The sequence below is a fragment of the Chlamydotis macqueenii genome, chromosome 27, assembly GCF_036417535.1.
Source record: "Chlamydotis macqueenii isolate bChlMac1 chromosome 27, bChlMac1.mat, whole genome shotgun sequence".
Classification (NCBI taxonomy): domain Eukaryota; kingdom Metazoa; phylum Chordata; class Aves; order Otidiformes; family Otididae; genus Chlamydotis; species Chlamydotis macqueenii.
In genome coordinates this window covers 3,656,928-3,682,971 of record NC_141582.1, presented here as the reverse complement: position 1 = coordinate 3,682,971, position 26,044 = coordinate 3,656,928, and the positions used below count along the sequence as shown (strand labels likewise).

The following is a 26,044-nucleotide window of genomic DNA, read 5'->3' as shown; positions in this document are numbered from 1 at the left end:
GGGAAACCTGATGAATGAGCTCATCCGCATCGCAAGAACAGAGAGTTTCTGTAAAGCAAAAGAAGATGTGTGTGAAAGGTGCGTGGCCTGGAGCTGGTTCAATCACCCTGTCACTGGTCACAGTGCTGGTCCCCTGGCCAGTAACTGTAATGGCCCTCCAATTGCGGGCAGCGATGAAAAGAGAGGAAATCAACCTCCTGCTGTCTCTGCGCTGCAGGAGCCCGGAGTGCTGTCATTGCCCTCGTCCTCCTCTGGTAATGAAAGGCAAAGTGGGGGGGCACCTAGAGCCCCCCAGCACACCGGGGCGCAGCCCTGACGGCTCTGACGAGGACGGGGATGATGAGCTGTGGCTGATGAGTCTCTGGTGGGGAAGGTTTGTGTGATTTCGCGGTTCCCCGCTGAGCTAGGCAGCTCACTCCCTCTCCTCTCCCCTCGGGTCCCCGGCAGCCGCTGCAGCCTCCCGGCCGGAACTCTCAGCAGCCGGAACGCGGCTTGCGGGAGTCGGCGCCTGAGCCGGGCGGGCGGCGGGACGGACCGCCAGCAGCGCCGCGATTGGTTGGTGGGCGGCGGTGCGCCCGTCCCGGCGCTCCCCCTGCGCGGCGGCGGCGATGGCGGCGCGGGGCAGCTGCCCGGGCTGCGGCTCGGCCGCGCTGGTGGAGGACGCGCACTACGCGCAGCAGCAGCTGGTCTGCGCCGCCTGCGGCTGCGTCCTGGCCGAGGGGCTCCTCACCACCACCTACGCCGACGAGGAGAACCTGCGAGGTGCGCCCGGGCCCGGGCCCGGTGGTCACCGGCACGGCGGGGCGAGCGTCCCGGGGTGGGAGAGGGGTGGGGGGGGGGGGGGGGTGCGGTTTGCGTTCGGCCTGGTGCCAAACTGGGGGTGAACAGCTTGTTTTGGCCAGGGCTGCGCCAGCCGAAGCGAGCGACCAGCGCGGTTTTTACACGATAGGGTCAGAGCGACACGGTGCGCGCTGCTTTTTTTGGCATTTTAAATCTCTCCAATTGCAGTGGAGCAGCCGCGGCGCTGTTTGCTGGTGGTTTGCAGAGAAGCGATGGCCTGAAGGCGATCCCGCTCCTCCTGCGCCTCAGCCTGTGCCGCCAGCTCTCGTTCAGGGGCCTCAAAGACCGGTCCGCTCTGATAAATGAAATCTGGTAGTGTGGGAGCCCAGGTGCCCGAGTTCTACGTGACAGCGTCTCCCAGGGTCGCTGCAAGGTTGCCTGCCCTAACACTGGCTGTTTTTCAGAGGTGGCCTACTCCCAGAGCACTGGCCAGAAAGAGCAGCTGAGCCGCTGCCTGCTGCGAGGTAAGAGCCTGCTGCTCGGTTTCCTTCGCACCCTCACTCTCTCTCGCCGCCCTCTGCCCCGCTCTGGTTTGTGTAACGTGTTTCTAACGCTCTCCGACACGGTGAGAGCCTTCGGAGCTGGCAGGGAAGCATGAAGTTGGTTCTGCGTCCAGCCTGTGCCTTCAGCAGACTGCCTCACAGGCGCTGAGGGAGCTCTGCACGCCGGCCGCAGGGCTGCGGGACCTGGGCTGCTCTCACGCCTGTGCTGCGGCAGGGTGAACGCTGGCTGCAGCGCGGTGTTGAGGAGAGGGCTGTATCAGAAGCTGCTCGATCTGATCTTTACGGGTGATGTCTTCTCACAGGGATCCGGCGGGTCCAGGATCTCTGTAAAGTCCTCCAGCTCCCGGCGGTGTTCGAGGAGACGGCGGTGTCGTACTTCCAGAGAGCTCTGCAGCACCCCTCCTTCCACCTGGTCAGTCTGGAGAAGAAGGAGCTCCTGGGGGGCTGCTGCGTCTTCGTGACTTGTCGGCAGCACAACTGGCCCCTGACGATGGGGACGATCTGCTCCCTCCTGTACGCGAAGCAGGAGCTGTTCGCCAGCGTCTACCTGAGCCTTCAGAAGGAGCTGGAGCTTTCTGTGCCCGCCCTGAGCCTGGCAGACCTGGTGAAGACGCACCTGAACAGGTAAGGGGGCCCCTTCAGCCACCTCAGAGCCCTGCGTTTGACACCCTGGGTGGAAACGCTGTGGTGCAGCAGCACCTAAAGTTTGGGGGGGTGCACTCTGGTGTCCCTTGGATGACAAACGTCCTTGCTCCGTCCAGCGATGGCAGTGCGACAGCGAAGCCCGGCGTTGGCCGTGAGCAGCCGAAGGCGCGGGACTGGTGTTTGCTGATGGGCTGGGGGCAATGGCCCACGCGTGTGCTGGGGTTTTTGCAGCCTCTGGTGGCTTTTTTCTCCCTTGGCACAGTCTGGGCTGTCGTTCTGCTCCTCCTGCCCCTTTCTCCTCGATTTGGAGCGTGGGCAGAGAGAAACTTGGCTTGGTGGCCCGAGCAGAAGCAGGGTGTGTTTGTCCGACAGCACCTTACTGCAGCCAGCTCCCACGTTGAACTGGCTTACTGGGGCGCAGCGGTAAGGCTGCCCAGTGCCTGCTGCCAACCCTGGGCTCTCGGCTCCTGCAGTTTCCAGCTGTTCCAGCACGGAGCCAACATCCCGGCCGCGTTTGTGGAGGACAAGGAGAAGATGGTCGCCCGAACGATGCAGATGGTGGAGCTGGCCAGCGAGACGTGGCTGGTCACCGGCCGGCATCCTATTCCCGTTGTCACGGCTGCGGCCTTCCTGGCGTGGCAGTCGCTGCAGCCCGCCGGACGGCTTACCTGCCCCTTCGCCCGCTTCTGCAAGCTGGCCGGTGTTGATCTGCCGCCGCCGGCGCACCTGAGGCTGAAGGAGCTCCTCGAGATCCTCCTGAGAATGGCCTCCCAGCTCGCCTGGCTGAAGGTGTTTAAGATGGACAAGAAAACTGTGGTCAAGCACATCGGGGACCTGCTGCAGCACCGGATTTTCCTGCTGAAAAATGCCTTCTGCCTGGAGGACGAGGAGGAGCGGCGTGCCCCGGGCGAGGGCTCTGCGGGCGAGGGCTCCCCCGGCTCTCCCCCAGCGTCGGGAGGGGCGGCGCAGGAGCAGGGCTGTCCCTCGGCAGGGAAGCGCCAGCGTGAGGGCGGCCGGCGGCCCTTGCTGCCGCCCTGCCTCATCAATCCGAGTAAGAGACTGCGGACGGCGGCCCCGAGCCCCGCGGACTCTGCCGTCACCGGGGACGAGCCCATCTCCGACAGCGAAATCGAGCAGTACCTGCGGGGCCCGGAGGAGATGCGGGCCTTCAGGAAGGCCAAGGCCTGGCTGTGAAGATGGTGTGGTCCGGAGACAAGGGGGCAGCAGGGACCGGGGGACCACAAGCGTGAAACTCGACGGTGACAGAGCCATTGCACGCTGCAGGGACGGCCACCCCAGGGCAGGGGGGTGAGGAAGGCGGGGGGGTCTACGTCCCTTTTCACATTCTGGACTTTTTATGGAGTGACTGCTGTTCTCTTTCTGGTAGAAATAAACAGAAGTGGAGGTGCCAGGGCTGGTTTGGGGACTCTCTCCTTGCAGGCTCCGGTAAAAGGCGCTGGGTGAGCCCTGGTCCCCCGAGGTGGGGTCACGAGCGAGGCAGCTGAGCCTGTGACCCTGGGGCGACGCCCGGGGGACGGTCTCACCCTCTCGTGCTTTGCATTTGAATGCAAAGTCTGTGAGAAATAACAGTAGATGGTGGCAGATTGGCAAATCTTTAATATATTAAACACAACATATCTGCTAGAAACATTATATTTATATAAAAATGCAAAAAGACCCCTTTAGAGACATTTCTTTGGCGTACTTTCCCCTCCCTCCCCGCAGTATATTGCAAGAAGCTCTGTTGATATGTCATTTGCTTGTAATGTAAACAGACAAAAAAAAGTGTAATTAATAACACAAAGCTTTTTTTTTTTTTTTTTTATATAATACTGTCACAGTGCAGCAAGCGTATATAACAACTCAGCATCAGCAAGACCCTGCCGGCTGCGGTAGCGCCAAGCAGAGTTCAAATGGCATTCGGTGCCGGGTGCAGCGACGCGTGGTTTGAGCCGTCGAGGCGGGCGGGGAGCGGCAGAACCGCGTGAAGGCCAGGGGTACCCCAGCCCTGCGGGGCGAGGGGTTCCCGAAGGCGAGACAAAGCCACCACTAAGTGCTTTTTTTTTTTCTTTTTTTTTCCCTCCATCGCCCTGTGGCTGCCGCTCCCCGCTGGCCCCTGCCTGGTCCTCGAGACCCCTCGGGAGGTAGCTAAATACTTCAGCTCGTTTGCACGCAGGAAAGAACTGAGGCGGGGAGGCTGGAAAGGGCAAAGGAGGCACCAGGTTCCCATCGCACCTCGTCTGCATCACCTACAGCTGGGGACTGGTGTCAGCCAGGCGGACTGGGCGCTCCTGCCTCGGCTGCGCGGTACCCAGCCTCCTCTCGTCCCGGGAAACTGTCAACCCCTGGCAGAGGACGGCTCCCGGAGCCTGCTGCTGCCTGCAGCGCAGCTTTTTATCTGCATGCTAGAAAAAAGGGGGGATTTGTTTCGAAACGGGGGGGAAATAAGTGCTTATCCAAGTTCCAGCCCTTTGAAGGCATGGTGTGCACCGCTCAAGAACGGTCCCAAATTCACTGGCATCGCTCTCCCCCTTTCCCAGGAACGGCCCCTGCTCCCAGCGCTTTCCTCTCATCTTACACAAGCGCGCGGCCGGGAGCCTGGGGGGTTTCTCTGCCTTCCTCAGGACAAACCCAGGTACTTCCTGAGCGCGTGCCCCTGGGCGAAGGACGAGGCCCTGCTTTGGGTCTCTGCCCGCGCCCGGCTCTTTGGTGCTCTGGCGGAGAGGGGCAGTCCGGGCTGCAGCAACGGCTCGGCTCCGGCAGCCCAGCCCCTTGCATAGCTGACGCCTCTGAGGGCTTGGGAGCCTTTTCTCCCCACAATTTTAGTGTCTGGCATCACAACAGTGCAGACAGTTGCCTCGCCCTGGAGCGGAGGCTCTTATCTTGTGCTTGCTTTGCAATATGGCTTTTACTTTGGCAGCTGCGTGCCCCACGGCGCTCAGTGCTGGTGCCCGACGCGCGCGGATCCAAACTGCTGCGAGGAAAGGCATTTCGGACGGAGACGCTGCCACCTCGCTCAGGAGCAGCTTGCTCAGGCTGGGGTGGCAAAAGCGTGGGCACCACGGTGCCCGCAGGTGAAGGGTGCCCAGCGCGGGCCCCCGGGCAGGAATATTGCAGTCGCGGCACGAGCGGGCTGTTGCCAAAGCGCCTGGGGGCTCGCCCGCTGCCGAGAACACTGGTGGGTGACGCAGCACTCGCATCACTTTGATCTGTCTATACATACATACATTCAATAATATAGCTTTGAAAAATAGACCTTTGTTTCCTCTGTGTATTATAAAATAGCATTTAGGATCAGTCCTAAGTGACATGCAGGAGCGATTAAAGTACGGCTGCCATCCAGGCTGCTGGAGAGCAGGGATTGCCTTTCACCTGAAGCCCCCGCAGCCGCCACGGGAGGCTTTGAGCCTCCGCAGGGGACGGGTCGGGCTCGGCGTCACCCTCCGCCCGGGCTGAGCCAGAGCCCCGGCCGTGCCGCCCGTCCCCACTAGTGCACGCGGCGACGCCCGCAGCGTCACCGGCTGCGGCTCCCAGAGGAAAACGCTGCGGCGCTGCGGCCATCTGGTCCTTCCCCACCTTTACACGGTGGTTTCGCTCTTCCAGAGGCCGGTCTTCATCCCGGCCCCGCTCTCGGCGCTGGCCAGGTTGATGTCGTACTTGCTGCCCTTCAGGCCGCCGTTGTGGCTGGCCACGTTGAGCGGGTAGGACCGGCGCTTCGCCTCCTTCTCGGCAGCGCTGACCTGCCGCAGGTTGTCCCTGCTGGTGCTCCTCCGGCGAGCCTCGGCGAAGTCGGGCGCCCGCCGGCCGCCGTCGCTGCCTTCCGAGTGGCTGGGCGCCGTCTCCCCATCCTGGGGGACGCGTGGCCCCGCGCGGGCGCTGCTGGTGGGGCTGTTCCTGCCGCTGGGGTAGCTCTCGGAGTGGCTGTTGTGGAGGCTGCCGCTCTCGCTGGAGGGCTGCTCCGAGGAGGGGCCCCGCAGCATTTTCAAGCGGTGGTGCTTCCCGTCCCGGCATGGCTTAGTTCTGCCACGGTGGTTCCTGCGGCCGTGGAGGTTGCTGGCGTGCCTGCCGGCACCAACCGTCTTGCCGTCGGCAGGCTCCGGCTCCGGGCAGGTGGCCGGGCGGGCATCCGCCTGGCTCTGGGCTACCTGCAGGTTGGTGAGCTTGCAGCGGCCCCCAGCCGAGCCGGCGCTGCCGGGCGAGGAGGAGGAGGAGGCGCCGGAGCGAGCAGCCTCCGGGTCGCAGCCGATGAAGACCTGCGAGCCGTCCTCCGGCGCCAGCCCGGGGTGGATGTACGCCTGCATGGGCAGGGCGTTCCTGTAGGAGGGACAGCAGGAGAACCAGGAGTTGAGGACGTCCTGGCGCCGGACGCAGTGGTGGATGAAGATGAAGAGTCCCAGCGCCACGGCAGTGATGCCATAGAGGCAGCTGAAGACGATGTTCAGGTACCAGCGCTGGGACACGGCCATGGCGCCGAACGTCCACAGCGAGACGTACAAGGCATGGGTGGTCACCAGCGCCCAGAATTGCACCTGCAGAGAGTAGACGCCGTCCGCCTCGGGGCAGGGCGGCCCCGAGTTCAGCGTGACCGAGATGGACCCGGAGTCCGTCAGGAGGTCACCCGCACCCCCCAGCCGCGGTGGCAGCTCCAGCGGCTCCGGGATGTCTTTCCGCTGCGATGGTCGGCACTGGAGGCTGAGCCCGGTGCAGAGGAAGTAAATCCAGGTGACAAGCAGGATGAAAGCCACGGGGATGTAGAAAGCGCCCAGGCTGGGCCGCCACACCAGCCAGCAGCTGCGCGGAAGGAGAGGGGCTTTGGTGAGCAGAACCGGGTGGGCACGGCCGGCAGCCACGCCTCAGGGTACTGTGACGCTCGACATCCCTGCCCCATTGGGACGGGACTGGCTCGGTGGCAGCCTGGCTGCCGTTCTCCCAGTATAGGGACAGCTCTCGGGAAGGATCTCAGCGGCCTTTCCCAAGCCTGCCCGGATTCCTGGTGCTGCCGGTTCCCCTTGCCCAGGCGGAGGGAGGCAGCCCGTTTGGGGAGGAGGGCATGCTCGCGCAGCGGCACTTACTAGGGGTTGTTGTCGTGGTAGTTGTGGATGTTGACGGCTGCCGTGATCCCGCAGATGATGAGGGGGATCCCGCCGGCAATCAGGTAGAACCTGCGCGAGGGGGATGCGGTGTCACCGCGCGCCTGGAACGAGCCCTCAGGAGAGCGCAGCGGGCGGGACGGGCTCGTACGGCAGAGCAAGTCCTGCCCCAGCCTCTCGACGTGGGGCAGGGGACGCTGCCCCGGCTCCCCTGCGGGGCTGGAGCGCGGGGAAGGGGCGTTCGTACCGTAGCATGGGCCTGGGGGCCGCCTGGGATGCGTCCCCATCCGGCTGCCGCGGCGCCTTCCAGGTCGCCTCCTTGTAGAGCACTCTGGCTTTCACCGCCATCCACAGCAGCGTGGAGAGGGAGGAGTAGTGCAAGATGATGCCGACCTGCGCGCGAGAGGCGACGGTCGGCACGGGGGGGATGCTGCGGGCGTGGCTGCACCCTCCACAGCCGCCGTCCTGCGGGACTCAGCAGGGCAAAACCTCGCCGTGCTGGGAGCGGCAGCGTGCGGCGGCGTCCCCGGTACGCACCGCTTGGCAGACGATCAGGTACCCGGTGAGGGTGATGCCTCCCGCGAAGATGGCGGCCGTCATGGCGATGTGGAAGCAGAGGTTGAGCAGCATGTGCCAGCCCTTCCGCGGGATCAGAATGGTGCTGCAAGAGAGGCACCACGTGTGCGGCGCGGCCACCCCGGGGCCGCGGGCAGGGAGCCACCGGCGCTGGGGAGGGCAGGGGGGCGAGCGACGCTCTTCCACCGCCCCGGCTCGGGGTCGTGCCGGGCTCTGGCTGCGCAGCATCGCGTTTCACCGCGAGATGCGGGCTGAGAACGCTGCCCGGCTTTGCTGGTGCTTGCTTTACTTACAGCAACGGGAGCGGCTTGGCGTTTTATTTATCCAAATAAGCACTTGTTCACGTCAGATACAATAATTATCATCAGGTTCTTCCAGCTGGGCAGAAGCCAGATGTTGCTTGGCTTTAACTGTTAATACTGGTCTCACTTTTGAAGGGCTTAGCCCTGTACCTCATTAAGTACTGTTCAGTATTTGATACAGTAATTATTGCTGGGTTCATCCAAACCGGGGAATAGATGTGAACTGATCGTGCTGCTTGACACAGCTCCTCCAGCCCCTCCAGAGCCGCCCGCCCGCCCCCGCGCAGCCCCTCCGGCCGTCCCCGCGCGGCGGCAGGACGCCCACTCACCCGTGGCTGACGATGTAGGTGATGATGGTGGTGAAGAGGCAGAGCAGCAGCACGGCCGTGCAGGTGTACATGGCCGGGTGCAGCACCTCCCCGGCGCCTCGCGCCTCGCGGGGGAAACCGCTCAGCTCCTGCGCGGGACAGCACAGCCCGTCAGCGCCCGCGCCGCCCAGCCCCGGCCCCCCGCACCCCCCTGCTCGGCTCCCAACCCCGCCGCTCACCCCACGCCTACCATGAGCACGGCCACGTTGCTGAGGTGCCGGCAGTGCAGGGAGGTGACGTTGGGCTCCCGGGCGGCGAGCTGGCAGCCCTCCGCGCTCCAGCCCCCCATGCCCCCCAGCACCTCGAAGTTCCAGTACGCGGCCACCGGGTCCACGCCCTCCCTGGGGTGCCGCAGCGACACGGCCACCGGCTCCGACAGATTTCCCACTCCGCAGCCATCTGCAGCAACAGAGAAACCTTGTCAGGGGGACAAGAGGCACCCCTCTGCCTGTACCCCCAAATGGTTTGGACATGGGGACCCTCCCATCGCATCCCACCTCCCCATGAGGACCCCCAGCGATGGCTTTGCTCTCCAGGAGCACCAGGACAACACCCCATGGAGCCCCACAGAGCTCCATCCCCCAAGAAAAGCCCCCCAAGCCCCCCGAACCGGCAGCCCTTACAGGTCCCAGCATAGATGACCGGCGTGGCCACGCTGCGGCGCTTGCCGTCGTCGGCCAGGCGGGAGGAGTTGCCCGTGCTGCAGAAGAGCTTGCCGTTGCGGAAGACCAGCAGCTGGAGCTTGCAGTCGGCCAGCGGCACGGCCGGGACGGGGCTGGCGAAGAGGCTGGGCGGCAGCTGGATGGAGGCCAGGGCGATGCTGTTCTGCGGGCGCACGGTGGCCGGTGAGCAGGGGCCGACCCCCCCCGGCAGCCCGCCGTCCCCCCGCTTCCCCGTACCTTGATGTGGAAGCTGGTCAGGGAGATGTTGGGGCGCCCCGTGGTGCAGCGCAGCCTCAGCTGCTGGTCGGGGACGGGCTCGGCGCCCCGCTCGCCCGGCGGAGGACGCCCGGCGGGACCCCCGTCCCGCCGCTGGAAAGCCACGCAGCTCAGCCCCACGTAGCTCTCGGGCTTCACCACGTACGCCTCGAAGGCGATGTTGCGGGAGTTCTGCCGGGCACAGCGCAGCGGGACGGCCGTCAGCCCCGACGCGGGCAGAGACCCCGCGCCAGCAGCCCCCCATCACCCGGCAGCCCCCCTCTGCCCCCCGCTCACCACCGCCATGTGCTGGGAGTTGCTGCTGAGCGTGTGGGCGGCGATCTTCTCCAGGGAGCGGACGATGCTGGTGCAAGCCTTCTCCTCCTTCTGCGACATCCAGAGGATGTGGTCGTCCACCAGCATGATGTTGCTGGCCATCTCCACGATGACGTCCGTCAGCTGCAAGGACAGCAAGCGGCTCAGCAAGGAGCTACTGCCATCCCCGGCGGCAAACACCCCGATTCACGCTTTTCCACCCCAAAACCAACCAGCAGCGCTGAGGCACGCAGGGGAGAGGGGCGGCGCTCATTACCTGCTTGATCTGGTCCACGTAGCCGATAAACTTCTCTATCATCTGGGCCACGTAGAGGACGTCAACCATGTCTGAGAAGTTGGCCGCCTCGGCCGTGTAGACGCGGAGCTGGTGAGCCAGGGTCAGGGCGTTGGAGGCGTTGATGGGCATCTGCAGAGCGGCACGGTCAGCGGCTGCGCCAGCCCCCCGGCACGGCCGAGCCCCCCCGGTCCCCGGCTCACCAGCACGAAGGTGTAGAGGACGCGGGTGATGTCGTTGGTGTAGAGGCAGTGGGAGTAGTCGCCCTCCTCCCAGCGCCCGGTGCGGTCACACCGCCGCCACGCCTGCTTCTCCGCTGCCGAGCCCCCGCCGGCCGGCCCCGCGGCAAAGGGGTACTGCAGGCAGGGCTGGTAGGCGGTGATGCCAGCCAGGGTGCGGGGCCACCTGCGAGCACGGACCCACCGTGGGCGCGGGGCTCACCCGCCATCCCAGCCTGCTCCCCCGACGCAGAGCCTCCCAGCACCACGGCCCCCAAGCCCCCCCAAACAAGCCTCCTGGGATGCTGAGGGTGCTGCTCCCCAGAAAGCTGCCTCCCGCTCCCCAATCCCGCATCCCGCTCGGCTCCGCACGGCGTAGAGGAAAGCAGCGGGTGAGGCGCGGGGCGGGGGGGCACCGCTAATTTAAGCCACATTGACTGCACCAGTAATTTATATTCCGTAACGGCCCCGCCGGGGTTACGGCAGGCGCCCGGAGCCTTTCGTCTCGTGCCAGAGAAATTCCAACACCTCTGCTGCTGGAGCCGGGCTGCGCCGCCAGCACGGGAAGCCCTTCAAAGGCGCTCGCGCTCCCCGAGGCCACTAATCGCTACCAGACGCCCGGTCACCTGCGGCGAGCCCCCCACCCCGGCACGCACCGCTCAAGCTGCACGCGGCGCGCACTGCGCGCAGCCTCGTCCCGCTGGGACGCCCACCCCGCAGCCACGCCACCGCCGGTCCCCACCTGAAGTCCCCGCGGTTGTTGGTGACCCGCTCGGCCGGGCAGTAGGACGCCGAGGTCTCCAGCACCACGATCTCCACCTTCTTGCTGACGTTGCCCTGGGAGGTGGAGACGGCGCATTCCCACTCGCCGTTGGCGGAGACGTGGATGTTGGAGAGGATGAGCTCGCTGCGGGCAGAGGGGACAGGCCGGCACGGTGGGTCTGCCCCACAGCGAACCCGCAGCAGTTGTTCCCCAAGCTTGGGGACATGGGGACACACGCCACGAAGCACGGGAGGTGCCCACACTTGGCATCCCACCCATGGCGCTTGGTATCCGCAAACTAGCAAGCCCCGTGGCCACGACTGTCCATCCCCGGGCCCCTGCCCATCCCTGTCCCCATGCCCTCTCCATCTCTGTCCCTATCTCCATCCCTGTCCCCGTTCCCTTCCCATCTCCATCACTGTCCCCATCCCCATCCTCATCCCTGTCCCCATCCCCATCCCCGTCCCCGTCCCATCTCATCTCCATCCCCATCCCCATCCTCATCACCACCCCATCTCCATCCCCGTCCCATCTCCATCCCAACTCCATCCCCATCTCCATCCCCGTCCCCATCCTCATCACCACCCATCTCCATCCCCGTCCCCATCCTCATCACCACCCATCTCCATCCCCATCCCATCTCCATCCCCATCCCCATTCCCATCTCCATCCCCGTCCCCATCCTCATCACCACCCATCTCCATCCCCGTGCCCACCCCTGACCTGGTGATGAAGGTGCAGTCGTGGATGAGGCTCTCCTCCACGATGACGCCCGTCCGCTCGTCCTCCTCCACGGGCTGGCGGTTGTGGTACCACCGGATCTGGGTGCTGTTGTCCAGGTAGGTGGCGGTGCACTGGAAGGGCAGCCGGTCGCCCTGGAAAACCACCTGGCGCAGCGACGGGATGAGGTGGTGGGTGTGCAGCTCCGGGGCGCCCGCTGCGGGGGACACAGCCGGCGGGGTCAGCCCGCGCCCCCCGCCGCCGCCGCCGCCCCCGCCGCGGCCCCGGCTCACCGCAGCGCAGCTGGCTGTCCCGCGCGCTGCGCAGGGGGACGGCGTGGAGTTGCCGGGGGTAGACGCACACCGTCCGCTCCGAGATCTGCGCCGAGCGGTTGCGAGCCCAGGGCAGCACCCAGCGCAGGTTGCAGTCGCACGTCAGGTACTCGGTGGCGAAGTCCCTGCAAGGGTCGGCGTCACGGGGCACCCGGGGGGGCTGGGGCACCCCACCAGCCCTGAGACCCTCCGACAGGGCCCCCCCCGGGTGCTGAAATCCTGGGGCACAAACTCACACGACTTTCAGGGAGGGGAGCTCGTCGAAGACGCCGGGCGGGAGGCTGGAGAAAATGTTCCCAGACATGTTCCTGCAGGACAGGAGAGCAAGGAGGCGTCGGGGGGAGCGGGGAGCTGCCGGGAGAGGGACCACCTCCCAGTGGCACCTGGCGAGGGTGGGCACGGGGCACAGCGAGCCTAAGGAGCCCCCGCGCCGGCCAGCGGCAGAGGGTAGGAGCCAGCCTCGGGATGCGGCACGGGGACGGCCTCGGGGTGCAAAACCCCCAGCAACGCCCCGGGGCAGCGAGTGGGGAGCTGGGGGGTCCCAGGGAGCCACTTACAGCCTGAGGAGGCTGGGGAGCCCCTGGAAGACGCTGGCGCTCAGGCAGCCGATGCGGTTGTTGGAGAGGTCCCTGCAAGGCGAGCGGAGGGGCCATCAGGGCTGGGGGCGCCCCGCGGTCCCCGCTTGCCCCCGGGGCGGGGTCCGTGCTGGCACTTACAGCCGCTTCAGCTCGGGGAGGCCGCGGAAGGCGCCCGGCCGGACCGTGCTGATCAGGTTGTTCTTCAGGTCCCTGTGGGGAGACGGGCACGGACGTCGGTGCGCAGCGGGGAGCCCGGGGCGCGTCCTCCGCCCCATCCGCAGCAGAGCCAGCGCAGCGGGGACAGGGGCACGCGCGCAGCCCGCTCCCCGCCGTCACCCACGCGCGGGTTCCTTGGCAGCCCCAGGCGCTGCCAAACGCGCCGCGGGAGCCTCGTTAGCAGCTTTGCGTCCCGTTTCCCTCCCGTTATCTCTCCAGTGGGCGCAGGGAAGCCCCTCCGCACGCTCTGAGCCCGCACCGTGGAGCCTCGCGCGCTGGCGGCAGCCGCCATCCCCTCCTGCACAGTTTCCGGAGCGGCCGTATCCGGATGCGTTATCTCCTGCGTGCCGGATAAGAGCCACGCTGGAACCGTCAGCACGGCCCCAGAAGGGCCCTGCGGCCCGCAGGAAGCTCGTTTGGGTTATTACTCTGATTGGGGGCACGTATCTAATCAGAGGCACGCCGGGCACGCGCCGTGCCGTTGTGGCGGGGAGCACCGTGGCATCGGCCGCTCCGTCCAGCCCCGGGGACCGGCAAACGGCTCCTGCCCAGCACCGGCGCTGGCGGCGAGAGGAAATGGGATCCATATGGCAGCGCCGTGTTTATTTATAGCAGCCTCCACGGCGCTCATCGCTGCGTCGCCCGCCGCTCTGCGTGCGGCCCCGGGGCCGCCCCGTCAGCCGCAGCTCTCGTTTTGGGGCCAGGAGCTGGCAGATGGGACAGGGGGGCAGCACAAGCCCCTCCAGCAGACCCGGGGTGCAGGCGGGCGCGGGGGTGCCACCGGCGTGACGCGAGGGGCCATGCGGGGAGGAAACCCGGCCGATGCTGCCATGAACGTGCAGACAGGCTTTGCTTACAGAGTAAAACTCACCCGCGCGGCTCCTGGGGGTCCCCAGCCGGCCCCAAACGGGCTGGGCTCGGTGCAGGGGGCGCACACCCCAGGGAGGGGACACGCAGTGTGACACCTTCCCGGCCGGCATTGCCACAGCCACGCTCAGCCAACACAGCTCTGCCCATGCCTGCCTTCCCCGGCCTCCCTCGCTGGGCAAAGCAAGGCGTGCTGGCTGCGATGGTGGGGTGCGGGCAGGGGGTGCGGGCAGGGGGTGCACAGGGGCCAGGTGAGTGCCGGTGCTGAAGGAACAGCTCTGCTCACCTGCATGGCCAACGCCAACAAGGCCAACGCCAACAAGGCCAACAAGGCCAACGCCAACACCGCCAACGCCAACAAGGCCAACGCCAACACCACCAACGCCAACAAGGCCAACGCCAACACCGCCAACAAGGTCAACGCCAACACCAACACCGCCAACGGCAACACCGCCAACGCCCACTCCATCAACGCCCATCCTGCCAACACCCATCCATTCACACCCAAGGAGACCCTCCATGCCATCCCTAACCCCGGCCAGGGGCCATTGCAGATCCCCCAGGAGCCCTGCGCCCCGGACACCCACCAGCACAGCCCGCAGCAGCCAAAACACGTCTGCCGCCAAAACTCAGCGCCCCTGGCTCTGGGACTGGGGGACCACCGGCCCGGGATGTGACCTGCCAGGGACGGTGCTGGGAGCGGGGGCTCACGGCCAGCCCGCCGCAGGGCCTGGCGGGGAGCCTTTCTCGCTCAGTCACTTCCTCCCCGCTGGCCGGGGGCCCGGGCCTGCCGCTGCGGCTGATTTACGATAAGGCTCTTCTCTCCGCACCGCAGTTGTTTGCCTTCGTGTTTCCGCCCCGGGCCCGAGCCCCCTCCTCCCCCTGCCCTGGCGGGGTGATGCGCAGGCACGAGAGCCGGCAGCGGCACAGCACCACGTGTGTACGGGGAGCCCCCCACCACCCTGCACGCGCGGGGACCCTGCGAAGTGACCGCCTCCCGCCCCACGGCCGTGAGCCTCGACACGCGCAGTAAACCCCGGCACGCTGTGGCCCGGTGCGGACGGACGGGCTCCATCCCCACAGCATCACCGCGCCGCCGCTGCCGTCACCCAGCTGAGCCCCCTCGTAGCCCTGACGGGGGGGACGCGCTGGCCCCGGCCGAGGGCAGGACGTTCCCAAGCGGGGCTGCGCTAATGAGCGCAGCCGCCTCGGCCGCATACCGGCCCCGCTCAGGCTCATTAATCTCATTACGCCGCCACAAATCACCAGAGATGCCAAGCCGCAAGCCCAGAGGGGCGGTGGTCCAGGGGGGCACCCCGCGCGCCGCCAAAGCCCCGGGAGCAGCTCACCCTCGCTGTGGTGGGACGCCGAAGCCCCCACAGCGGGTGGCCGGGCAGGCAGGGGCCTCGCTGGCCCCAGAACCAGAAGCGAAGGGTCCCGGCAGCCCCCACCGCGTCCCCTCTGCACCGGCGCGGTCCCTCCGCGGGGCACGTCTGTGCCGCGGCCCCGGACCGACCCGATGAAAACAATTACGGCTCCTGTCGAGAGCAATCAGGCGCGGTGTGGCGCGATGCCGGCCGGCTGGGAATGGGGGAGCGCGGCTCACGGCCCCCCCGGACGCGCTGGCGCTCCCCGTCCAACCCGCACAGGTTTTCGGCAGGGCAGAGGCGAGCGGGAGGTGACACGGGGGCAGCTGCTCTTCCAGGGCACGGGGACTTTTAGGGAGACCCTGGGCTGCAGAGCCGCCAGCCCCCCAGCTCCGCTGCGGCTTGTCCCGGCGAGCGCAGCGCCCGCGGCCTCCCCGGCCGCTCCCTGCCAGCGTTGATCCCTCCGGTACCGAGAGCGCGGTGCCGGGAGGAGGTGACCGCACGCCTGGAACTGCGCTGGGAGGACGCAGGGCGCCCAAGGCCGCTGCTTCCCGCTCACCCCTAAAACAGTCCCGCGGGGATTTCCACGGCTGTAAAAGCCCCAATGCCGCGCGGGATCCACCCGCGCAGGCTGCACGCCCCACAGCCTGCCCCGGTGGGTCTCCACCACCCCCTGCCCAGCTGCACCCACAGCGATGTCCTGCGGGAAACGCCAGGCCAGGCGCCCCGGGACGGGGACCCACCGCCCAACGGGGCAGGGACCCACTGCCCAACGGGGCAGGGACCCCACAACCTCAGCCCCGGCCCCCGGCACTGTATGGGATGCCCAGGGTAGAGGTGGGCTGCGGCGCACAGCACCCGTGAGGGTCCCACGGAGGGAGCCCGCCCGGCCCCGGTCGGTGCAGGAATGCGCGAGACCCTCGCGGGGCCGCGGCGGGGAACAAAACGCCCTCAGTGCGGCGGTCCCCGCTCCGGCATACCTACAGATCAAACCCATCTGGGGGCCGTAAATCTCCCCTCATTCCGCTCCCTCCATAGAGATGCCTTTCATGCAGAGATAAGAACGTGGACTTTGTTTGGGGGGACAATGTCGCTTTTCATACCGGCCCCCACGGAGCACGGCCCCCTCGCTGCCTCCCACCCCGGCGCGGCTCCCCGGGACGCCCGCGGGTGCCGACGGCAAACCCCGCGCCCCGCCGCCGCACCCGGGGGCGAGTTTGGGAGCGGGACCCCAAGCGCGGTGCCGCCGGCTGCCGCCCCGTCCGCCCCGGCCCCCCCAGCCGCCCACCCGGCACTCACAGCTTCTCCAGAGCCCGCAGCCCGAAGAAAGAGCCGTTCTCCAGCAGCGTGATCTTGTTGTTACTCAGCAGCCTGCGGGAAGAGCAGAGGGAGAGGGGCAGCCCCGTTACTCGACCCTGCCGGGCAGCCCACCCGCGGGGCGTTGGGTTGGGGGGGCGAGCGGGGATGGCCAGGCTCCCCCCGAGAGGCGGCAGTCCCGGCTGTGCCGCCGGGACGGCGGCGATGGTGAAGTCTCAGGGACGGGCTTGCGCGGGGAAGAGGGGACGTGGGATGCAACGGCGGCGTGGGGATGCTGTGCCGCGGGTCACATCCACGGCAGCACCGCGCTGGGGGCTGCGCCGGCTCCTGGGGCATCGCTCCGGTACCCGGGCCTGGGTGCACGGAGCTGCACGTGCGGGCGATGAAATCCCACCCCGAGGGGAGACCCCACGGCACCCCCAGCTTGTGCCCCCCACCAGTCTGACCCGCTCCGGTCACGGCATTCGGCCATCCTGCGAGCCTCCCAGCACCGGGATTTTATCCCCAAATAAACGGCTTCGCCGGCCAAAGGGGCCCTCGCGGGGCGCACCGAGGATTCGGCCAGGAGCTCGTTAACGCGGGTCAGCGGCAATTAGCAGAGCCAGCCCTCGGCCTGGGGACCAGAGGCGCATCCCTGGAGCTCCCGGCCGCGCGGGCACCGGCGACGCTCGCGCCGGCAAACGTGACCCAGGAGCGGAGCGGGGACGGCCGCCAGCCGGGGCCGGGAGGGCACCCTAGAGCCCCGGCCCGGGGAAAAAAGGGCTCATTGAGGGCCGGGGCCGGGGCTGTTTACACACGGGCGGGCTCCGCGCCCGGGCTGAATGGGGGCTGTGTGCTGCGCAGCTCCGGCCCCCGAACACCCAGCCGGCCGTGCTCGGCCCCCCTTGGCCGGGGTCCCGCAGCGGGCAGGACCGCGACCCTCCCTGGGGGGCTGCGGGCAGCGGGGGCCGCTGCCAAGCCCGCAGAGGCTGGTGGAGAGGGAAGGGTTTGGGGGCAGCCCCCCAGCCCGTGCTGCATCCTATGCTAATGAGGGGCTGCCACTGGGCACTGCCGCGTCCGCAGGGCCTCGCGACCCGGCCGGCGGCGGGGAGCGGAAGCGGCCGGCAGCCCCGCCAGCCTGCAAATTGCTTCCACACGCCGGTGGCCGGAGCTGCTGTGGCCAGGGCCACGTCTCGCCCTTGCCTCCCTGCCGGGACGCTGCTTTCGTGGGGCTCGGGTCGTCCCAGCACTGCGGCAGCGAGCACCGGTGCCGGCCGGCAGCACGCAGAGCGCCGGGATGGTGCCCGGAGCAGGGGGCAGCTGGGATGCCCGGGATGATGCCCGGGATGGTGCCCAGAGCAGGGGGGAGCAGGGGGCAGTAGGGCTGCCCGGGATGATGCCCAGGATGGTGCTTGGAGAAGAGGGGAGCAGGGGGCAGCAGGGATGCCCGGGATGGTGCCCGGAGCAGGGGCAGCAGGGACCCTCACGGAGCAGCATCCCTCCCAGAGCAGCCCCGGCTCCCGGGCCCGGCCGCCCCACACCATGCCTTGATTCCCCATCACATCGCGGGCAGGAGCTGTTGCTCAAGGCCCTGATGGCTCCAGAAGGTTTTAATTCTGGCAGCAGCAGATTTCACAACCCAGCAAAGTCTCCGCAGGCTGCGCGTGCGTGGGGGACACCTCGGGGGCTCCCTGCTAAAGCTGGGGCGAGCAGAAAGCCCCTGGCCGAGCCGGGACACGTGATGGACCCCGCCGAAGCAGCCCTTGGGGCTGCACGAGCCGCAGTCGCAGAAATCAGATGAGGACACGAGACTCCAGTGCCCCTGCGCTTGCCCTTGCGGTGGCAGGGGGTCCCTGCCATGGCCACGGACTTTGGGGACCCCCGGAGCCTCCCCGGGCACATGCAGCGGGTCACAACCACGGATGCGCTGCCATCACACCGGAGAGCTGCGCCCGGCCGGGAACGCAGCCCCGGCCACCCCAGGGCTGAGCCCTGGCGCCGGGGACGCCGGCTTTGTTGGCGGACCCCTGGGACCATCCGCGCCTCCGCCATAAAACCAGAACTCTCCGCCTTAAAAGGCAACGCTCCCGCGGCCCCGATGGGATCGGCCTCCCCTGTGATCTGCAGCCAGGCGGCGGGGCCGGCATCCCGCCCGCCGACGGCCGGGAATCGGCCGCTGGACGCTCTCCCCACGGCACGCTGCGGCCAAGGGAGAAGTCACCAACGGCCCCTCGGGACCCCGGCACGGCGCAGGGGGCACCCCGAGCTGCGGGCACTGCCCACCCGTGCAACGCCCCGCCGCTCGGCACCCCGTCTGCCCTTCCCGAGGGAAAAGATGTCCTCGACCAAAATGAGCATTTGGCGCAGGAAAATTTTACTGAGAGCAATGATCTGAGTGAAAGTTTTCTTCCCGATAAAACCTTTTCTGGGTGGCGATCCTGGCCCTCGTTCTCCCTGTCCCGTAGGAGCCAGCCGGGTCGCGCTCCCCGTTACGGCTCACATCCGCAAACACAGCTTTGTTTTGTTTTCTCTGTTTTTATGGATATTATGTTCCAAAATGTTTTCAGGTTGTTTTTTTTTTTCCCAGGAAGTTCCCATCAGGCTCCACGGGACTTCCCGGCCCCACACGTCCGCAGCCGGCCGAGCCGCGCGCGGGTCCCTGGCACCATCCCCTTACAGGCCGTTAACGGACAAACCCCACAAAACAAGGGAATAAGTGCGCCCACGAGGCCGCCCCAGCCCCGCACAACGGGGGTCGCACGCGCCCCGCGGACACCCCCGGCCCTCGACGCCCAACCACCCTCGTGCCGCTCCAGCATCCTCCCGGCCGCCCCGAGACCCTCCGGCGTCGTGACACGCGTGGGCGGCCCCGCCGCCGGGACGATAATCGGCTAATTGAGCGACGGCTGGAAAAGTCTCTCCGGACAATGCCGGGATTAAGGACACGAGCGTCGAGTCAAACGGAACGATGGGGGGATGCGCGGCGGCAGGCAGGGACAGGGAGACCCCGAGGAGCGTCCCCTCGTCCCGGGGGCAGCCAGCCTCGGCAGGGGCGCAGCATCCTCGCTCCAACCCGCCCGCGCCGGGGCTCGGGCCCCACGGGGCCGCAGGCGGGGAGGTAGAGATCCCTTCTTCTTTTTCATTTTTTTTTTTTTTTTCCATCTCAAAAAGAGGAGCCAAAAGCAAAAAAACAAGATTGTTTTTTCAAGCGTGCTGGAATCCACTTGGATAAATAACGGCTCCAGAAACTGGGCTGCTGAAACAATAAACTTCCTCTGGACCCAACCAAAAAAGGACGCGGGGCGATGGTGGCTCCCCGGCCCGGGCGCGGGGGAACGGCGCGGGCAGCGCGCGGAGGTGAATAAGGGGGGGCCGCGCTGGGGGCGGGGAGGCGGCGCTGCTTTGCTCTCCGAGAGCGTTAATTCAAAGCATATGCTGGCAGCAGATATGGTGCAGCCCGCGCCCCGAGCCCAGCTCGCTGCTTTGCGGCAGGATTTGAGGAAAAGAGGGGCCCCGGGGCTGGCGAGGGGTGCCGAGGGCTCCGGCACCGGGAAGGCGGCAGCACCCCCAGGGGGGGACCCCGCAATCCCAACCCAACGGGGCCGTAGACCCCCCGTCTCGGCTGGGGCCACCTGCTCCCCGCGTGGTTTGGGCGCTCGGGGGGCTCTTCCCCTCCCCGCGATGTGCCCGGGGCGTTGCCTCCAGCCTCGCGTCACGCTGGGCTATTTCGGACGGCGAAAATTATTGTTCCAACCCTCGGCTTTTGTTCGCACAGGAAAAATCAGCAGAAAAAATCTGGAAAGAGGGCGCAAGCTCCAGAGCCGGCGTGGGGCGGCAGGACCGGGATGCTGCGACGCAGCGGGCAGCGCCGCGACCCGCGGCCCCCCGGAAACCCAAACCCGCCGGAGCCGCGGCCCAACAAACAGCAAATAAAAACCGAAAAAGGTTCGAGAAAGAAACCATCTGCAGGGCCCAGGATAAACCGGCCTCGGAGAGAGGAGTTCAAGTAGAACTGGAAATTGGTCATAAGTCAAAGCCCTCGATTCCCTGCAGACAATCTGTAATTTCAGCGCAATCAAGCTGTGCACATAAATGAGGCCTGGGCTGGGATTCCACATCTGGAAGAGGTTTGGGCTCCCGCCCGTGTGACAGCGGGGCCGGCGCGGCTCTCTGGGTCTCGTTAGGGATACGGTGCTTTTTCCATTAGGCGATTAGCACGGGGGTCAGCTGGAGGGGGAGGGAATTAAAGCCTTGTTAATGCACGACCGCGGAGCCCCGGCACCTCGCGGCCGCGCCGGACGGACGTCCCCAAGAGGGGCCCGATCCCCCAGCCCCAAGCCACGGGGAGACCCGGGCTGCATCGGCGCAAGTTCTGCCGCCTCAAAAAGGGGTGACAACACAGTCCTCCTTCCTCCCTGCGACGGGCTGGGGAAAGAATTGGCCCCTGGGTGTAAAACCGGGTGAACGTAGAGAGCATGGGCCTTGTCACGTCTGCTGGGGCTGCACGGGGACGTCGCGCCCCTGCGAGCATCGTCCCGCTCACCGGACCCCACGCGTGTTCCCGCGCCGGCTCTGTGGTGAAGGCAGCGCTTCTGCCCACCGCAGCCTGCCCTGCACCCACGGCCGCGGGTCTCCCCGCGGCACGAGCTTCCTGGGTGGGACCAAAGGCTGGCGGGACACGGCCGGGACAGCGGTGAGCATTTAGGCAAGAACCAAAGCACCCCATCTCCCTGTCCTGTGGGATCGGGCTGTCCCAGGCTCACACAGCTCGAGGGGCATCGCACCCACGGCCAGGACGGAGCAGGGTCGCTGGCTCCCAGCACCCTCGGCCACGCCGGGTCTGCTCCCCACCACTGCGGCTTCCCAACACCAGCCAGCATCTGCAGCTCCGCACCTGCGGGCGCTGCCTCGGCCCCGGCTCGCCCTCTCCCGAGGGGCCGAGGGAAGGGAAAAGGAGCCACGGCTGCGCTCAGCAGACGGCTCACCGTGAGAAACCGCTGCGTGCCCCGGGATGCCACGGCCAAGCCCAGCGCTGGCTGCCGGGCTGCTCCCCAGAGCCACGGGCGTCCCCTGTCCCTTGTCCCCCGCTCCGCTCGGCCGCAGGCTGCAGTGCCAGCAAGCGCTTCTCAGGCGCGGGGGGTAAACAGGGAGCAGCCGCCGTGGAGGCAGCCTTGGATTCCTCAGCGCAGGCCTAATAATTAAAGATAAATAAAGAAGTAAACTGAGAGTGTGGGAAAGAGCCAAACGAGAGCCGGGGTGAGGGACGCGCAGGGTGCAGGCCTCCTCCAGGCACCCAACCTCTTCCAGCCGCCCGCGTGTCCCCGGCCATTGCCCGGGCAGCCGGAGCTGCGGCCAGGACAGCAGCAACCCCGCGTCAGAAGCCTCTCCCCATGCTCAGCATCAGCCCTGCTCGTTAGTGCTAACGCACGCCTGCTTCCAGGCCAGGCTGGACGAAGACTGGAACAGGGCTCCGCTGTTCTGTGCGCAGAACACACCCCGGGTTTCCTGCGACGGGGGCAACACCGATGCTGAGCACCCCTGGGGCACGGACGGGACCTGAGCATCCCCTGGGCACGCGCAGGAGCCCTGCTCACCCACGGGGCTCCCAATTCGGCTGTCCGCAGCGAGGCGTCCCCCGAGGCGCGTGCAGCCCTTGCCACGTGCCCGGGCCCCGCTGCCTCCTCCGCTCCCTGCCCGCACCGCAGCAGCTCCAGGAGACACTCCCAAAGCCGGAGCCTCTGGTTTTGATTGTTCCATCTGGAAAGGGTTTAGAATAAATCATGTTTACTGCGCGAGAGCAGAGCCCAGGGTCACCGCATATTTGTAGGTTTCTGCCTACGCCTGTAGGTTTCGTGTCACGTTTTAGTGGGATCGTGTAATGCCCTAATGCCTCCGCGCGGTCACCCCGGCACGGACGGCTCCAAATCCCCCTGGCCAACCCGGCACAGCCCACTCGGCCCCTCCACCGGCACCGGGCTGCAGCGGGGCTCAGCGCCGCGGTTACACTTGCTCACACCGGAGAAAGCACCAGAGCAAACGACTGATGGGATGCTTTTCCCAGTACGGATTGACAGAGGACTCCGAAGTCCCCGCGGGTATTTGCAAGGGGCTGATGTATACAACAGGGCTGTAGGGGAAAGAAACGACGAGCAGAGCCCACCCGAGGGAGAGCACGACTGGAGAGCCCAGCCTCCATCGGCCCTGCAGCCTTCCCCCCCGCCGAGGGAAGCCCAGGACACCCACCGGTGCTGCTGCTGCAGGATGATTGACACCTTTATAACGACTGCTGCGCTTCAGCCCCTGCTCACGGCAGCCACTCCATGCAGGCACGTGCCACGGTGTGCCACGACGTGCCCCATGCACGCGACGGCCGGGCAGGATGGCGGCATCGGCTGGTTCCCCGGGCAGCCACCCCATTTTCACAAAGCGGACATCACCGCTCCAAAACGAAGCCCCTGCGTGGCAGCGGCACGGCACGCGGGGACCGAGAGAGACGCTTCACAAGTATCGGGGATTCCGGCGGGCGAGCGGACGCATGGCCGAGCAGGTTCGAGCACGTGAGAGCAGACGAGACGGGGAGCGCGGCACCCCCCAGCCCAGTCCCGCGCTGCCCCCGTCCCACGCAGCGACCAGACCCACCCGAGGAGCAGCGGGTGGAGAGCCGAGGCTGCGGGCCGGCTGGCGTGGGCAGGCGGGCACGGCCACCCTCGTGGGATGACACTGGGGGCGAAAGCGACGCTCCCTCCATCAACGGCGCTGCGGCCCTGCCCTCCAAACCCGACTTTAATTCAAACGTCTCCTCCGGAGTTATAAATAACCTCTGCAATCCGCTGCCGCAGCGAGCAGGCGCGCTGGCTGCCAGCTCCGGCCGAAACCCCAACCCTCCCCGGCACCCAGGGCGCGGGGAAGCTTTCGGGAAGCGAGCGGCGGCTTCAGCCCCTCTGCGCGAACCCGAAACCCCCTGGCTGCCCTGATCTCTTCTCAGCAAATATTTCCCGTAAGAGCCCTCGCTTTCAAACACAAACATCCTCTCCCAGCGCCTGGGCAGCGAGCGCTGCGGAGGGAAGCGTGGAGAAGGAGCCCGTTTCCTGGATTTCCAGCTCACGTCCACGCTTTAAACCGAACCCGAGCCGCCGTGGGGAGCGCGGGGCCCTTTCCGTTACCCCACGGGCGCAGCACCCCGCTGTAACGCGATGTGAGCAGCTACGCGCCCCCGAGCAGCGCTTCGGGCGCGGATTCCCTTATTCCGGGATAAAACAAGCGACAGAAGTAACGGTTTGCGCCCCCCGACACCGCGGGGTCTGCCCCCGCCTCCCTCGTCCCCCGCCAGCACCTGCCCACTCGTGGGAGCGCGGACCCCGGGCCCGCCGGCGTGGGGGGATGCGGGGGTCTCCCCACCGCGCGCTGCTCCAGCCCCCCCGCACCCCCCCGCCCCGCAGCGGGCTCAGCGCCACCCACGCGCGGGATCCCAGCCCTCTCAAGTCGCTCCAGCACAGCGGATGCCCGGCCGGAGCAGCCCGGGGGGCGAAGCCGGGGCTGGGGGGCGATATCGGGGCCGAGGGGTGACGCCTGGGGTCGGGGGCGATGGGGGAGACAGGAGGAGATGCCCGGGAGGCGACGCCAGGGCAGAGGGCGACGCCCGGGGGGGGGACGCCGGGGCCGGGGGGCAATGGGGGAGCCGGGGAGCGATGCCCGGGGGGGGGATGCTGGGGCCGGGGGGCGATGCCAGGGCAAGGGGCGATGCGGGGGGGTCCGGGGGCGCGGTACTCACAGCGTGGCGGTGCCGTCGGGCAGCAGGCGCGGCTCGGGCGCGGCCGGGAGCCCCCCGCCGCTGCAGACCACCCTCCGGCGGGGCGGGCCGGGGCCGCCGGGCGCTTTGGGCCGCTCGGTCGAGCACTTGCAGCCCAGGCTCTGCGCGGGGCAGCTCCGCGCCGCCCCCCCGCCGCTCAGCGCCGCCGCCAGCAGCACCAGCGCCGCCGCCCGCCGCATGGCCCCGGCCCCGGGGCTCCGGGCTCCGGCTCCGGCTCCGCGCCCGCCGCCGCCGCCCCGCTCCCCGGGGCGGCTCCGGCGGCGCCGCCTCCCCCGCTCCGCCGCCGGCCCTGGCGCCTCCCCCGGCCCCGCCCCGGGCAGGGGCTCGCCCCCCGCCCCGCGTGGGAGGGCGGTGGAGTGTCGTGTCCCCCCCCTCCGTGAGCCGGAGGCTGCGAGGGAGGGAGAGGCTGGAGCTCCGTGGGCTCCCGCGGGACCAGCTCCCGCAGGGCGAGGAGCTCCGGCCCCGCGTGGTCCGGATGGCCGCGGTGCGGTGCGTGGCCGTGGCATCCCGGCCGCGACGAGGACGGGGCGCGGTGCCACGCACACGGCCCCGCCAGCCCTCCCTGGGGGCTCCCACGCCTGCCGGGACCCCGCGCCGAGCAGGGACCCCCCACGCAAATCTCACAGCTCGCTCCACGGTCGCGCTGCTCCGTCCTCTCCCGGCGGTGAAAAGCCTTCCCTTCTCGCCTTCGCTGTTTTTCACGCTAAGTTCAATATTTTCCTTCCCGCTCCCCCCGGCTCCTCCGAGGCCACAGCTCGCCGCAGCTTCAGATCCAAAGGGATGAAAAGCAGGCGACGAAGTCTCCGGGACCCCGCAGCGGGGAGCGGAGGAAGAGGGTCACGGAAGGACGGCAAGCAAGGGCTCTGGGAATGCGGTTTCTCTCCAGGACCGATAGTTCCCGGAGGGGAAAAGAAACTGACTGCGCAGCCCTGCTCCTGCTCAGCTCAGGAGCCGCTCGGCCAGCGGTCGCCTTGTTCCTCCAGCCCTTCCCTGGCCGCACTCAGCCCTGTCCAGGCTCTCGCTGCCTCCAGGGCAGGGACAAGGACTGCGGTCCAGAGGGCTCTTCTGTGGCCAGTGCCACCCTCCGCAGACCACCCACCCCCCGGCCCTGGGGCATCAGCCCTGGGATGCCAGAACCCTGGAGACCGGCATCATCCTTGTTAGTAAAAAAACAACAATCAACAGCATATCCACATCTTCCCCTCTTCCCCCCCCCCCCTTTTTTTTTTTTCCACTGAGCAAAATTTCCACTGCAGAAATCACCCTCCCGTGCTCAGCGCTGCAGGATGCTGGTCCCAGGTCCCGCAGCTGAAACAGGAAACCGCTTGTGTCCAGCATCCGCTCAGAGATCCTGCGAGGATCTGCACAGGACAAAACCCCTCCCCAAACCCAGAACGGTGAGCCGTACCTCCCGCTTTGAAAGCTGCGGAGAGCAAGAGTGGTTTCCCTCCTCCTTCTGGAGAAGATGAAGCTGCAGGCCAGAGCCACCTGCTCTCCCCAAGTGTCCCCCCAACACGGAGAAGAGACAGCTCGTCTGATGTCTGAATTGGACAACAGGCATCGCAGCACACCCAGCCCAGCACCAAACAGGGACACGAGCCCGAAATGCTGCAGTGCACAAGGCTCAGCCACCTTCTTTCGCTGGATCAAGCCCTAAATCAATAAATCCTTGTCTCCAAGAGCTCCAGGGCTTGCAAGGACCCTGGGAGCCACCGTGCAGCACCGCTCACCGCTGCGCCCATCAGTGCAAGAGCTGGGAGTAAGACACAAGGTTTCAGCGCCACGTCCCCGAGGGAACGGCCCAGCCCTGCGGCGGGGAGCGGCTGCAAGGACCTCAAGCAGAGCCGGGACTCGCACCCCGGGTTATTCTGCGTTGCCCTAACGGCCCGCTTCGCTTCTCCTCTGCGGGGAGGGCTAGGGAGCTGCTCACGCTCCTGTTCCTACCAAAACCAGCTCTGACGCTGATCCAAACCACAGCTGGTGCCCCTCGTCTTCCCTTTCCGCAGGGCAGCGGCTCCACAGCCGG

General features: G+C 67.2%; 2 protein-coding genes across 3 annotated transcripts; one reads left to right on the top strand and one right to left on the bottom strand.

Annotated features, from left to right (window-relative positions):
- The first annotated feature begins 587 nt into the window (after positions 1–587).
- On the top strand, positions 588–3,673 carry BRF2 (BRF2 general transcription factor IIIB subunit). Its single transcript, XM_086767821.1, has 4 exons — positions 588–762; positions 1,245–1,304; positions 1,646–1,967; positions 2,462–3,673. Exons 1-4 carry the CDS (start codon positions 609–611, stop codon positions 3,180–3,182), a joined length of 1,257 nt encoding a protein of 418 aa, XP_086623947.1. The 5' UTR covers positions 588–608; the 3' UTR covers positions 3,183–3,673.
- On the bottom strand, positions 3,588–24,253 carry ADGRA2 (adhesion G protein-coupled receptor A2). 2 transcript variants are annotated; one of them, XM_086767820.1, is made up of 20 exons: positions 23,980–24,253; positions 16,212–16,283; positions 12,601–12,672; positions 12,442–12,513; positions 12,121–12,192; positions 11,846–12,009; positions 11,556–11,769; positions 10,812–10,976; positions 10,055–10,256; positions 9,834–9,983; positions 9,539–9,700; positions 9,224–9,433; positions 8,948–9,149; positions 8,515–8,723; positions 8,286–8,413; positions 7,616–7,739; positions 7,326–7,471; positions 7,061–7,150; positions 6,518–6,779; positions 5,875–6,302 (listed from the first exon to the last, which is right to left on the bottom strand). In XM_086767820.1, exons 1-20 carry the CDS (start codon positions 24,195–24,197, stop codon positions 6,003–6,005), a joined length of 3,234 nt encoding a protein of 1,077 aa, XP_086623946.1. In that variant the 5' UTR covers positions 24,198–24,253; the 3' UTR covers positions 5,875–6,002. The 2 variants fall into 2 exon arrangements, with proteins under 2 accessions (XP_086623944.1, XP_086623946.1); XM_086767818.1 differs by having other exon boundaries at positions 3,588–6,779; positions 23,980–24,252.
- Positions 24,254–26,044: the final 1,791 nt, after the last annotated feature.